The sequence below is a fragment of the Canis aureus genome, chromosome 6 (assembly GCF_053574225.1).
Source record: "Canis aureus isolate CA01 chromosome 6, VMU_Caureus_v.1.0, whole genome shotgun sequence".
Classification (NCBI taxonomy): Eukaryota; Metazoa; Chordata; class Mammalia; order Carnivora; family Canidae; genus Canis; species Canis aureus.
Window position 1 is genome coordinate 49,750,856 of NC_135616.1, and position 13,461 is coordinate 49,764,316.

The 13,461-nt window shown below is 37.0% G+C and overlaps 1 protein-coding gene and 1 pseudogene across 2 annotated transcripts in view; both read left to right on the forward strand.

Annotated features, from left to right (window-relative positions):
* The window catches only part of MAEL (maelstrom spermatogenic transposon silencer), a 30,333-nt gene extending 24,966 nt beyond the window's left edge, over positions 1 to 5,367 (forward strand). For both annotated transcript variants that reach the window (XM_077901512.1, XM_077901513.1), the window contains exons 9-12: positions 216 to 278; positions 1,241 to 1,373; positions 4,280 to 4,355; positions 4,911 to 5,367. In XM_077901512.1, coding sequence (XP_077757638.1) covers positions 216 to 278; positions 1,241 to 1,373; positions 4,280 to 4,355; positions 4,911 to 5,098 — 460 coding nt within the window. In that variant the 3' untranslated portion in view covers positions 5,099 to 5,367. The remainder of the gene's footprint in view (positions 1 to 215; positions 279 to 1,240; positions 1,374 to 4,279; positions 4,356 to 4,910) is intronic.
* A 2,655-nt stretch (positions 5,368 to 8,022) lies between these two features.
* LOC144316641 (U4 spliceosomal RNA) lies at positions 8,023 to 8,155 on the forward strand (annotated as a pseudogene).
* Positions 8,156 to 13,461: the final 5,306 nt, after the last annotated feature.

A 13,461-nucleotide genomic window follows, 5' to 3' on the forward strand; every position in this document is an offset into this window, starting at 1 on the left:
AGTTATGTGTGGTTTGCATAGCATTATGAATTTGCATCAGAAGAGATAACATTTAAACAAGTCTTTCTGAAAGAATCTGGTTTTTGTTAACTAAGAAACCTTAATCTTTGAGTAATAGTGTCAGTTTTTCTTAAATGATTTTAGAAATCTGGCATATAAAAACCTTTAAGCAGTGCTACTGCCATTAAGGATATTAAAGTCCTTTCTTTGTACAGGTGCAAGTGGCATGAAGAAAACGATATTCTCTTCTGTGCTCTAGCTGTTTGCAAGAAAATTGCGTAAGTCGGAGAAAAGAGTTTCTTCATAATGCTGTATTCTGCATTGAATTCTTTGCCATTTTGCTCGCTGTTGCTTTTGCAAATTGGGGTTAAACACTGTTCACCTATTTCCATAATTCTTTTCTAAAACAAATGGTTGGGTTTTTTTTTTCTTTTTTTCTTTTAAAAACAAAACAAAACTTCATGTTGGGACACCTGGGTGGCTCAGCCGTTGAGCATCTGCCTTCAGCTCAGGTCATGATCCTGCAGTCCTGGGATCAAGTCCCGCAATGGGCTTCTCCCTCTGCCTGTGTCTCTGCCTCTCTCTGTCTCTCATGAATAAATAAATCTTTAAAAGGAACAAACAAAAAAAGCTTCATGTTACTTTTATTATTCTGTCCATGTCTCACTTGTTGGTATAGTTATCACTTGAGCCATTTGGGTGAACCTTCAGAAGCACTTACTGAAAGTTCTCCTTATAGGAGATGAAATTTGCTAATACCATTAACATTAGCATTGTTAAGATGCTCAAAAAATATAGACACTTTTCTTCTTATTTTGTAGTGAAAGCACCTGGAGCCTTAGATTTTTCAGTGCTCTGGTGGTCCCTTTACATGGCTGGTTAGTTGGTTCTGAGGATAAATAAGTATTTTTAAAGTTGTAGTATAATTTCTGTTGCTGCCCTCTGCCTGACTTAAACATTTTAGAACTCTGGTAATCTTTACTCTCAATCCTATTCCCTTAAAATGAACCTGAAATTTTATCTGGTAATCAGAGTATTGCTTACCAGTAATGATCAGTTTATAAGATGTATTGCTCCCTGAACCCATTTCTTCTCCAAATCTCTAAATTTCTTTTTTCCTCAATTTAGAACAGTATATCTTACATGCTTTTTCTTTATATTAGAAATTTTAAAAATATGAACATTTTAGAATGAATTAGATCAGATTCTGATATCCAGCTTTTCTTACCTCCTTTTGAAGGTACTGCATCAGTAACTCTCTGGCCACTCTCTTTGGAATCCAGCTCACAGATACTCATGTACCACTTCAAGATTATGAGGCCAGCAATAGTGTGACACCCAAAATGGTTGTATTGGATGCAGGGCGTTACCAGGTAAGGAACTGACTTTTAGGAGGTACTGATCACTCTGTATGTGGTACTCGCTGTGGCTCTGGTCAGCAACAGCTAAAGATCAGGACTTTGGTTCTTTCTTTCTTCAAAAACATTTTTTTAAAAAGTCTTTCATGGAATGTCAGACACCCCCCCCCCCAAGATTTATTTAAGAGAGAGAGAAAGAGAGCACGTGGGGGAGGGGCAGAAGGAGAGGGAGCAGACACCCTGCTGAGCACAGATCTAGATATGGGGGACTTCTCAGGACTCTGAGATCTTGACCTGAGCCGAAATCAAGAGTCGATTGGTTACTCAACTGACTCAGCCACCCAGGCACCCCTGGTATGTCAAAGACCCCTTAATCCATTTGGACCCAGTTGCGTAAATCTTTCTCCTTCCTGGTATATTTTTCCACTATATTTAATGAAGTTTTAAGAAAATTAACATGAGCAGTTAGTCTTTAACAAATCATATCCAAAATTCATTCCAAATATTAAATATCTGAATGTAAATAATGTAAATATTTAAAATATTTACTTTGAAATGGATAAGACCTGATTCAGGATTTGATTAAGAGCTATTTAATCTCCCTAAATAAATTAAGGGAATTAATTTCTTGAGATTTCCTCCTTGAAATTTATTTACTAGTAGACCTCTATATGCTACTAACAGCATAGCAGCTAAGAGTATAGACTCTGGAGTTAGAATTCCTGAATTGGATTTCAGACCTACTCCATATGGGCTGTGTGACTTTATGCAAGTTATTTGAACTTTCTGTGCTGATTCCTTATCTATAAAACAAGAATAGTAATAAGGGCTAGTAGTTGTAGATTAAATGCGACTGAATATGAAACGGCCAAGAACTCTACCTTGGAGCATAGTAGGTAATAAATATTAGTTAAAAGTAGTTCAGAAAACAGTGAAAAGAGAACCCCCAAAATAGGATAAACTATTGATCACAGTCAGTAATTAGGATCATTCTCAAAGGTATTAATTATACTTAGCAAAAAAGAAGCATTCTCAAAATATTATGTGGCATTCTTGAAAAGACAAAACAATAACAATAACCTATCTGTGGTTCCCAGGGGTTTGGAGTCGGAGGGAGGGTATAACTGTAAAGGGATAGCATGAAGAAAGTTTTTGAGGTGATAGAATGGCTCTATATCCTGATTGCAGTAGTGGTTTCACAAATCTAGTCATGTGTTAAAACTTGTAGAATATACACACCAAAAAGTCCATCTTAATGTATGACAATTTAAAGAATAAATGTCCCAGACTGTCCATATATTTCTGAGCAAGACTCTTCTTTCTCCTTTTAACTCAGTTGTTATCAGCTAGGGCCTATTTTGTGTCCTCTGGGAGACATTTGACAATGTTGGGAGACATTTTTGGTTGTCAGCTATGGACGGGGTGCTACTGGTACTGAATGGGTAGAGGCCAGAGATCCTGCCACACATCCTACAATGCATAGGACAGCCTCTCACAACCAAGTGTTATCCAGTCTAAGATGTCAGTAATGCCTAGGTTGAAAAACCCTGCCTCATTAGCCCTATCATCATTGTATTAAGACCCCAGAATTAATCTCATTATGCCCCCTTTGATTCTTTTTTTTTTTTTTAAGACTTTATTTATTTATTCATGAGAGACATAGAGGCAGAGACCAGAGAAGCAGGCTCCATGCAAGGAGCCTGATACGGTACTCGATCCCAGGACCCCAAGGTCACGCCCTGAGCCGAAGGCAGACGCTCAACTTCTGAGCCACTCAGGTGCCCCTAAAATCTTTAGGCTTTAAATCTTATGCTATAAAGACTGTAGTGCCTAATAACTGCATCTTGGAATCAATAGGTCCCTGAGTTGGTTGTCCTCATTCCTAGAGCAACACTGAGCCAGGAGATCAAACAATATTCCTGTCTGAATTCTTGGTTTCAGTTTGCCCATGGGTAATCCTTCCAACTGCCTGACTTCTTAGTTCCTTGACTTTCTGTTCTCCAGTGGTCCTGTTTCCTGGTGTACAGCAGGTACTCATTCCCACTACCCTGCCCTAGACCCTAGTGGTACCCCTGACATATATGCAGTGCAACAGCCTTGTGTCTCCTTCTGTACCCCTCTCTTTCCACCACCCATCACCTCTTTCCTTCCCAGGAAGCTTAGATTCCTTGTTCTATTATTTCCACTCACTTTTGCAATATCAAGTTTTTTATCAAACTTGGTTGACAAATACCCTGATTAAACCTAGCTCTTCACTTACTCTGTCCCCATACTCATGAAGCTAAATGAGGCTGAAAAGAAACTGCCATACTGACTAGTTTTATTAAACAGCACTACCAACTTCAGGTGAGCCCTTAGTGGAACACTGTCAGTTGTCCATTTCTCCCAGTGCTCTAGTGTTATTTCTCACCTTCTTTCACTTCAGATTCAGTCACCTCTTCCCTCATCCTTATTTGAGCTGATACCCTTGCCTCCTACTTCTCTGAGAAAATAGAAACAGTCAGAAGAGATTTTCTACATATTCCTACCACTGCATTCTGCTTTTTAATGCATGAATTGTCTGTGTTCCTGCTAAGACCATTCCACACTAATTTATGTTTGAGATCTTATTCTCTTACCTCCTCAAAGATATGACTCCAACAATTTACTTCTCTTTCCTGCATTTTTACCGTTTCTCTCAGTACTGAATCATTCTTATCAGGATACATGTTATTATTCATCTTTAAAAATAATCCTGTCTTAACCCTGTAATTCCCCTCCAAACACTACCTTCTGCTTCACTTTACAGCAATACTCTTCAAAAATTGATTAGATGTTGGAAAAATTGGTGTTAGTATTTTATAAAAAATAATCTGAAATTGAAGTAGATCCAATAATTAAAAAATAAAACTTATTTTCCCTTGTATTTTTGTTACTTATAGAAGCTAAGGGTTGAGAGTTCAGGATTTTCTCATTTCAGTTCTTCTAATCAGGAACAAAGATCAAACCCACCCACTGGTAAGTATCTTCTGTTTCCTAAGAATGTACTTCAGACAGTATAGGACCTTAAAGCTTAATCAGATCCAGGGTATGGTACTTAAAGATGCTCTAAATTAGTTTGAAGCTACAAGGATCTTGTTGAATTAGGAGTTTTATTTGGCATTATTAGCACCTTAAACAATTTGAATATGTACATTTTTGTAGCATTTTAATATAATTTAACTTATCCTCCAGACTTTCGTTCAGGGCATTTAAAAACTAAAGTCTGATATTCTTGTAGCAGCTATAGTTTTATAATTTTGTGATGTTTTGGGGCAGATAGGAAAATTTAAAAGCTTAGGAATGTGAAATTTCAAGTAGTGCCTGAAGAACTTCAATTAAGGTTTCTGGAGCTAAAAACAAAAATATTCTTGTTCAGCCTTTTAGCTTTTACTCTGAGAATGTTTTCCTTTGCTAAGAATCTCTGTCCTGTTCATGAAAGGCTTACAATGGGATAAGAGTCAATTGAGGGATCTCTATAATAAAGCCATGAAATTGCTACATATTCTCTTCTTGTATTTCCAATATCCTTAGGTGACTATCCATCTGGGGTGAAAATTTCTGGCCAAAACAGCAGTGTTCGGGGAAGAGGGATTACCCGCTTACTAGAGAGCATCTCCAGTTCCTCCAGCAATAGCCACAAATTCTCCAACTGTGAGACTGCACTCTCACCTTACATGTCCCAAAAAGATGGATACAAATCTTTCTCTTCCTTATCTTAATGATGGTACTTTTTTCAATTTCTGGAAAAATAACAAGCCCAACTTCCCTTTTGACTACAGTCATATTAAACAGATCACATCAATGATAAATGTTGCCACTGTAAAAACTACTTAATTTGTAAGGAAATTCTGTTTCATAGTAAAAATAATTGTGGTTGGAGAAGATCTTGGGATTTTTGCTTTTCTTTTTGCTTTTTTGTGGGGTTGTTCTACTTCCTGACTGTATGGTGTGAGCACCATTAAAGTTTTTAAGTCCTTTAAGAACAAAACTGGCATTTCAGAGTTGTGCTTTTGGGAATATTTTGATAATCTTTTCCTCTACAATAAAGGTATTGAATATCTGTTTTGAAAGGCTTTTTAAACAGTTAATCTGTCTTACCATTATGAAATGTTGGAACCTTATTGAGTACCTACTTTATGAACATATATATCATCTTGTAAAATCCTTATAACCACTTAGAGAAAGATTACTTTCATTTCTCTGTCTCTCTCTCTCTCTCTCTCTCTCTCTCTCTCTCTCTCACACACACACACACACACACAGCTCAGAGATTTAGGTCATATTCTGGAGGAACTGTTAACTGATTCCAAAGACTGTTTCTCATATATGACACTGTCTTCTACTTTTCTTTTCATCTGTTTTTGGTATCAGATCTTTGAACAAGAAATAACTCACACAATGTAAGTTTATATATTGCATTTTTTACTAGCAGATTTTTTAAAAATTTTATATCCAAGCTTTGAAAGCATATGTTTCTTCAAAATCAGTATGACAGAGGGGTGGCTTGGTCAGCTAAGTGACTCTTTGACCTAAGCCAAGTATCTTAGGATTGTAAAATCAAGCCTTACACTGGGCTCATGCATGGAGTGTGGAGCTTGCTTAAGATTCTCTTTCTCTGCCTCTCCCTTGGACTCTTCCTCCCTCCCTCCCACTGTGGGGAAAAAAAATCAGCATGACAATAATTTGGCTGGCTGAGGAAGTAAAGTTGAAAGGAAGGCTTAAAATTATAATTTACATCCATGGCTTTAGGTGTGTGTCTAAGTCCTATTCTGCCATCTAAATTTAATCCTGTGTTAATCAACTTATATTTTTAAAATTTTATAGGTCGTGTTGTACTTTTGAGGTATATGTGTCAGATAAACCAAAAGAATAGGTCCCAGGAATTTACTTAGAAGAGTAGCTGTTCTTACTCTTGAAAGCTAATCAAAACTCCCAAACCATATTAGTGAAATTCAAACTCCTGTCTCCTTATTTTTTTTTTTTCGAAATTCATTACAGGAAATTTGAGGTATTAACCTACCCTTCAAGAAGACTTTGTGTGGGGGACACTCCTAGATGTCCTGGTTGAAAGTGATTTTTGTTCTATTTTCAGGAGCATTTTCTTTGTGTTAACTGACAACACTTAGAGCTTTAATTGTTGCTGTTTGAGTTCATGACCTACTTTTTCCTCAGTTGCCAACTTTGAGGTGCCCAAATTTCTGTACAAAATGTTCAGTAAAAAAAAAAAAAGTAAAAAAAAATGTTCAGTAAGTGTTTGAATAATCCCGATATTTTCTCCTATTCTGTAGGTTGCCTTCTAGTTTTGTTGTTTCCTTTGCTGCACAGAAGCTATTTTTTTCTATTTTTTTAAAGATTTTATTTATTCATGAGAGAGAGGCAGAGGGAGAAGCAGGTTCCATGCAGGGAGCCTCAAAAGTAAACTATTTATTTGTTCAGTAAACATGTTTTGAGGATTTGCTAAGTGCTGTGTTAAAAACACTAAGGTGAATACAAATATTTCCCCCACCTGCAAGGAACTTTGTTTCATAGGTGTAATAAGTGATGAATGTATTATTAAAAGTGCTAAGATACATGGGTCAATGGAATAGAATTGAGACTCTAGAAATAAACTATCTATGGTCAATTGATTTGTTGTTTGTGCCAAAACCATTCAAAAAAGATTAATAGTCTTTCAACAAATGGTGCTGGAACAATTGGATATTCACATTCAAAAGAATGAATTTGGACCCTACCATATATAAAAATTAGCTCAGAATGGTCAAAAAACTTAAATATAAGAACTAAAACTATACAACTCTTAGAAGAAAGCGCAAGGGTAAATCATGACCTTAGATGAGGCATTGATTTCTTAATAGGACAGCAAACATACAAGCAACAACAACAAAAGAGAGAAATTGGATTTCATCAAAAGTCCAGTAAAAGTTGTCTATGTGCATTAAAAGATACTATCAAAGTCAAAAGACAACCCACAGAGGGGATCCCTGGGTGGCGCAGCGGTTTGGCGCCTGCCTTTGGCCCAGGGCGTGATCCTGGAGACCCGGGATCGGATCCCACATCGGGCTCCCGGTGCATGGAGCCTGCTTCTCCCTCTGCCTGTGTCTCTGCCCCACCCCACCCCCCTGTGACTATCATAAATAAATAAAAATTTTTTAAAAATTAAAAAAAAAAAGACAACCCACAGAAATGGGAGAAAATATTTGGAAATCATTTATCTGATAAGGGTCTAGAATCCAGAATATATAAATAACTCTTACGATGCAACAGTAAAAAGTCAACCTAATTTAAAAATGGGTATGGTGTCTTTTAAGTTCTTTTGTCCATTTTTTAATTGGGTCATTCATTTTTTAAATTAAATTTTAAGAGTTCTTTATACAATAGGATAAGAGTTATATATCACATGTGTCTTTTACAAATATTTTTCTGTCTTTGGCTTTTCATTTTCTTTATATTGTGTTTTTTTCTTAAAGATTTTTTATTTATTCATGAGAAACACAGAGATAGGCGGAGACATAGGCAGAGGGAGAAGCAGGCTCCCTGCGGGGGAGCCTGATGTGGGACTCAATCCCAGAACCCCAGGATCACAACGTGAACCAAACCCTCAACCACTGAGCCACCCAGGTGTCTCTTTATATTGTGTTTTGCAAGCTTTGCGCAGTGGCAGTATCGTAGCCAATGAGGTTTATCTGAGGCGCGATTATTGCTATATTGTGTTTTGCAAAACAGAATTTTTAATGATGTCCAGCTTACTGATTTATTTCATGAATTTTACCTATAGGGTTACATCTAAAAGGTCGTTTCCATATTCAAAGTCATCTAGATTTTCTTCTTTGTTATCTTCTAGAAGTTTCATAGTTTTGTGTTTTACATTTATGATCAGCTTGAGTTAAATTTTGTGAAGGGTTAAGGTCTGTGACAGTGTGACAGATTCCTTTTTTTTTTTTTTTTTTGCACATGGTTGTTTGATTGTTCCAGCACCATTTGTTGAAAAGACCATCTTTTTATATTTTGTTACCCTTGCTTTTTTGTCAAAAATCAGTTAATTATATTTAGGTGGATCTGTTCTAATCTACTGATAGGTTGTCTATTTCAGTAACACACTATCTTGATTAATGTTGCTTTATAGAAAGTCTTTAAAAAAAAAAAAGACTTTATTTATTCATGATAGAGAGGCAGAGACACAGGCAGAGGGAGAAGCAGGCTCCTCACAGGGAGCCAGATGTGGACTTGATCTCAGGACCCCGGGATCACAACCTGAACCTAAGGCAGATGATTAGCCACTGAGCCACCCAGGTGTCCTGCTTTATAGAAAGTCTTGAAGTAGTCTGTCCTTTGACATTGTTCTTCAATGTTCAGTCGGTTATACTGGATCTTTCAACTTCCCATATATACTTTAAAATCAGCTTGTTAATATTCACAAAATAACTTGCTGGGATTTTGATTGGAATTATATCAAATCTGTAGATCAAGTTGGGAAGAACTGACATCTTGACAATATTGAGTCTTCCTATCCAAGTACATAGGATATCCCTCCATTAATTTAATTCTTCTTTGATATCTTTCAGTAGAGTTTTATAGTTTTCCTCATATCTAATACATATTTTGTTAGACTTATACCTAAGTGTTTCATTTTTAGGCATTGCTAATGGAAATAATTTTTTTTTTTAGATTTTATTTATTCATGAGCAAGACAGAGAGGCAGAGAGACATAGGCAGAGGGAGAGGCTCCCTGTAGGTAGCCTGATGCAGGATTCGATACCAGGACCCCAAGGTCACGACCTGAGGCAAAGGCAGATGCTCAACCACGGAGCCACCCAGGTGCCCCTGAAATAGTTTTTTAAAAGTATTTTAAAAGTTTATTTGTTAGAAGAATTTTAGATTCATAGCAAAATGTAAAGGAAGCTGCAGAGATCTGTATGGCCCCTGCCCCCACACATGCATGTCTTTCCTCATTATCAACATGTTTTTTTTTCTCAAAGCTATTATTTATGCTGTACAAGGTTCCACTGTACATTAGATATTCTTCTACTCCTGCTTACATAGTAAACAAGTGCACATCAGCCCTTTGGCTCAGGTTCACAGGGTTTCCCTGAGACAGGGGCGGGGTGTCAGGCCGGTTCAACTTGGGGTGTCTTTTTCTGATGCTACCTCCTAGGAGCATTGGCAGGCTTTAGGCTCCAGGGGCACAAGCTGGCCCCAGCTATGGGGACACACAGAGCTTCCGTGCCTTGGTGCTGAACAGCTTTACTCTCTTGGCACCAAGTTTTGTCCAACCACTTAGGTCAGAATCACGCCCATGGGAGAGAATTATACAGCTGAGGCAAGAGGTCCCCAAATATTAATATTTTTTGGTTCAATGATTTTTCCTTTTATGCACCTAATAGTTTTAAAAACTGCAAAGTTTTAGAGCATAAGGAGAAATAGACAAATCTGTTATCACACTGAAAGATTTAAATATAAGCCTTTTATTGATAAGCATACTAGAAATCAATAAATATATAAAATAAAAATATTAATAACAAACTTGAATTAGTAGTTTGTTGACTATATTCATTTCAAATATACATGGAATTTTTTCCAAAAAATAGACCAAACTGCAAAATAAGTTTCAAATTTCAAGGAGTTGATAAGTCCTGTTCTTTTTGCACTATTCAATTAACAATATAGTTCTAAAAATAACTTTTTAAAAACCCCATACAATTGGAAGTCCTAATGGAATCTAAAAACTTCCCTGTGACTAAATGATAGTAATGATAATGAACTAAGTCATAATAACTGATGTTTTGATTCTGCATAACAGTTGAACAATAATATAAATACATATTAGGAGTACTGAGAAAGGAAAATATAGCTTTAAATACACTGGAAGAAAAGACAGGCTGACAAGCAACTAAATACTCAATTTAAGAATTAGAGAATGAACGATAAACCCATGAAAAGTAGAAGAAAGAAAATGAGTCAACATCAGTGAAATAGAAAACAAAGATACAGGGGCACCTGGATAGCTTAGTTGGTTAAGTATCCAATTCTTATTTTGAGCTCAGGTCATGATCTCAGGGTCATGAAATTGATCCCTGCATTGGGCTCCATGGTAGGCATGGAGCCTGCTTAAGATTCTCTCTCTTCCTTTTCCTCTGCCCCTACCCCCTTTCCACATTCACTCAAAAACTAACAAAAAAATACAATAGATTCAGCAAAGCCCTGGATGGCTCTTTGAAAGACTATTAAAATAGATAAAAACTCTGATGAGATGAATCAAGCAAAAAAGAGGCACAAGCAATATTAGGAATACAATATTAGGAATATAAAAGAGGTCATAAAGAAGATATACACACACACACAATGGAATATTACTCAGCAATCAGAAAGGATGAATACCATTTGCTTCGATGTGGATGGAACCAGAGGGTATTATGCTGAGTGAAATAAGTCAGTTGGAGAAAGCCAATCATCATATGGTTTTGCTTATATGTGGAATATAAGAAAGATTGAAAGGGACTGTAAAGGAATGGAGGGAAACTGAGTGTGGAAAAATTAGGAAGTCAAACCATGAGAGACTCCTAACTCTGGGAAACAAAGGGTTGTAGAAAGGGAGGAAGGTCAGGGGATGAAGTAACTGGGTGACAGGCACTAGATGGGATGAGCATAGGGTGTTATATGTTGGCAAATTGAATTTAAATTTTGAAAAATATTGTTAAGATGAAAAAATGGTAAATGAGCTAAAAAAATTAAGAGGCCAGTGGAAGTTAAAGAGATGAAATAATACCATGACCATTTCATACCAATAAATTTGAAAACTTAGATGAACTAGAAACAAATACCTAGAAAAATATAATTCACTAGAAGTGCCGTAAGACAGAGAAAGCCTACACTTCCTGTAATGGAGAAATTGAATCATTTAAAACATTTTTTAAAAAATGTTCAGGGGATTTAAGATGGTAGAGGAGTATGGTACCCTAATTTTGTCTGGTCCCTGGAATTCAGCTAGATAGTTATCAAATCATTCTGAATGCCTGTGAAATTAACCAGAGATCTGAGAAAAGAATTACTGCAATTCTACAAACAGAAAAGCAGCCACTTTTGTAGGGTGGGAGGTGTAAAGAAGTGAATCTGAGGCGATATATCAGAAGATAAACTGCGAAGGAGGGAGCCTCCATAAGCTGGGTACCGGAAAGTGTTACAAGCAGTGGAGTACAACATGAGAACTTTTAAAAGTCTGCCTGAAAGGTGCTCGGGGGCAAAGTGGGTGGAATCCCAAGTAGGACAGCATGGTCTCAGGATTTCCAGGGTTACAAAGCATCAGAGCAGGAAGGCTGGCTGCAAACAGCAAGTCTAGACACTCGCTTTCTGCTAGGTGTTGCCATGAACCACAAACCACTACATGGTCAGTCTACCACACTCTGAGCAGGAACCCAGCGAGAGACAAAACTGCAGAGAGACCCCCATCCTTCCCCAGGGTCCACAGGAGTCCCATAAAGTTTGGAGACTCAAAGCTGTGTCACATCGTGAGATAAAAATGCACAGTCACAACCTGGGTGAACACAGAGTTCAGATGGAAACCTGAGAGACAAGAGTGACTGCTTTTTTGTGGGGGGCGGGGGGGGGCCTCACAGAGGAGTGCAGGGTACAGACTTTCAGCTCCCAGGCTAGAGATGGGGTGCCACCACTGTCATCCCCCCCCATCAGTGCTGAAAGCCTTCAGGCAGCAAAACAGCCACATAGTGGAATCTGGAGCAGCTTATACTGAGCCCTGCCCACTGGCAAGGGTGGTGCAAGGACACCTGAGAATCAGAGTAACAGGCCCCTCCCCCAGAAGACCAACAGGAACCAGCTAATACCAAGTTTACCCATCAGAGAGAGGAGGACACTTGATGGGATGAGCACTGGGTGTTACACTATATGTTGGCAAATCAAATTCAAATTTTTAAAAAATGTTAAAAAGAAAAAATTCATAATAAAAAAACCAGAATGGCTAACCTACAGTTCTTGGGGAAAACAGTATATAACACGTGTTGTTTTTTTGTTACTCTTTAGCCTTTCGATTTTATATATTTCTTTCCTTTTCAGCTATTTTCTTATTTTTTAAGTCTTTTTTAATTTTTATTTTTATATTTACATTGTAAATATTTTACATTTTTTGCTTCCTTTTATTCGATTTTAATTTTGTGTACATATATATGTTTTTCTTTCCTATTTTGGTAATTAGTTTATTCTGACAGATCAGAATACATGCATTATCTACTTTATTTATGTGTTCTATTCTACTTCTTCTTGAATCCAAGATGGCAGAGGAGTAGGAGACCTTAGTTTCATCTGGTCCCAGGAATTCAACTGCTGTTCTACTTCTTGTTTGGTTCTCTCTATATATATATATTTCTGTTCTCTTCTGATTTGTTTAGTGTGTATTTTTCTAGTGTATTTTGTTGTTACTGTTGTTATATTTTCTCATATTTTCTGGACATAATGATGAGACAGAAAACCTGCAAAAGAATGAACAAGAGGCAGTACTCACTGCCTGGGATTTAATCAGTATGGATATAAGTAAGATGTTGGAAGTATAATTCAAAATAATGATTATAAAGTTACTAGCTAGGCTTTAAAAAGGCATAGAGGACACTAGAAAATCCCTTACTGGAAAAATAGAAGAACTAAAATCTAATCAGGCTGAAATAAAAAGGATATTACTGAGATGCAATCAAATAGAGGCTCCAACTGCTAGGACAAATGAGGCAGAAGAGTCAGTGATATATAAAGCAAATGATGGAGAATAAAGAAGCAGAGAAAAAGATAAATAACTGGATCACAAAGAAGATTTGAGAGATCAGCAATACCATAAAGCAAAACAATATTAGAATAATTGGGGTCCCAGAGGAAGAGGAAAGACAGAGGCAGAAGGTCTATTTCAACAAATTGGAGCAGAGAACTACCCTAATCTGGAGAAGGAAACTGACATTCAAGTCCAGAAGGCACAGAAAACCCCACCTTCAAAATCAATAAAAATAGGTCAGCACCTTGATTTATAATAATGAAGCTTGCAAAATTCAGAGATAAAGAGAAAATCCTGAAAGCAGCTCAGGACATGAAG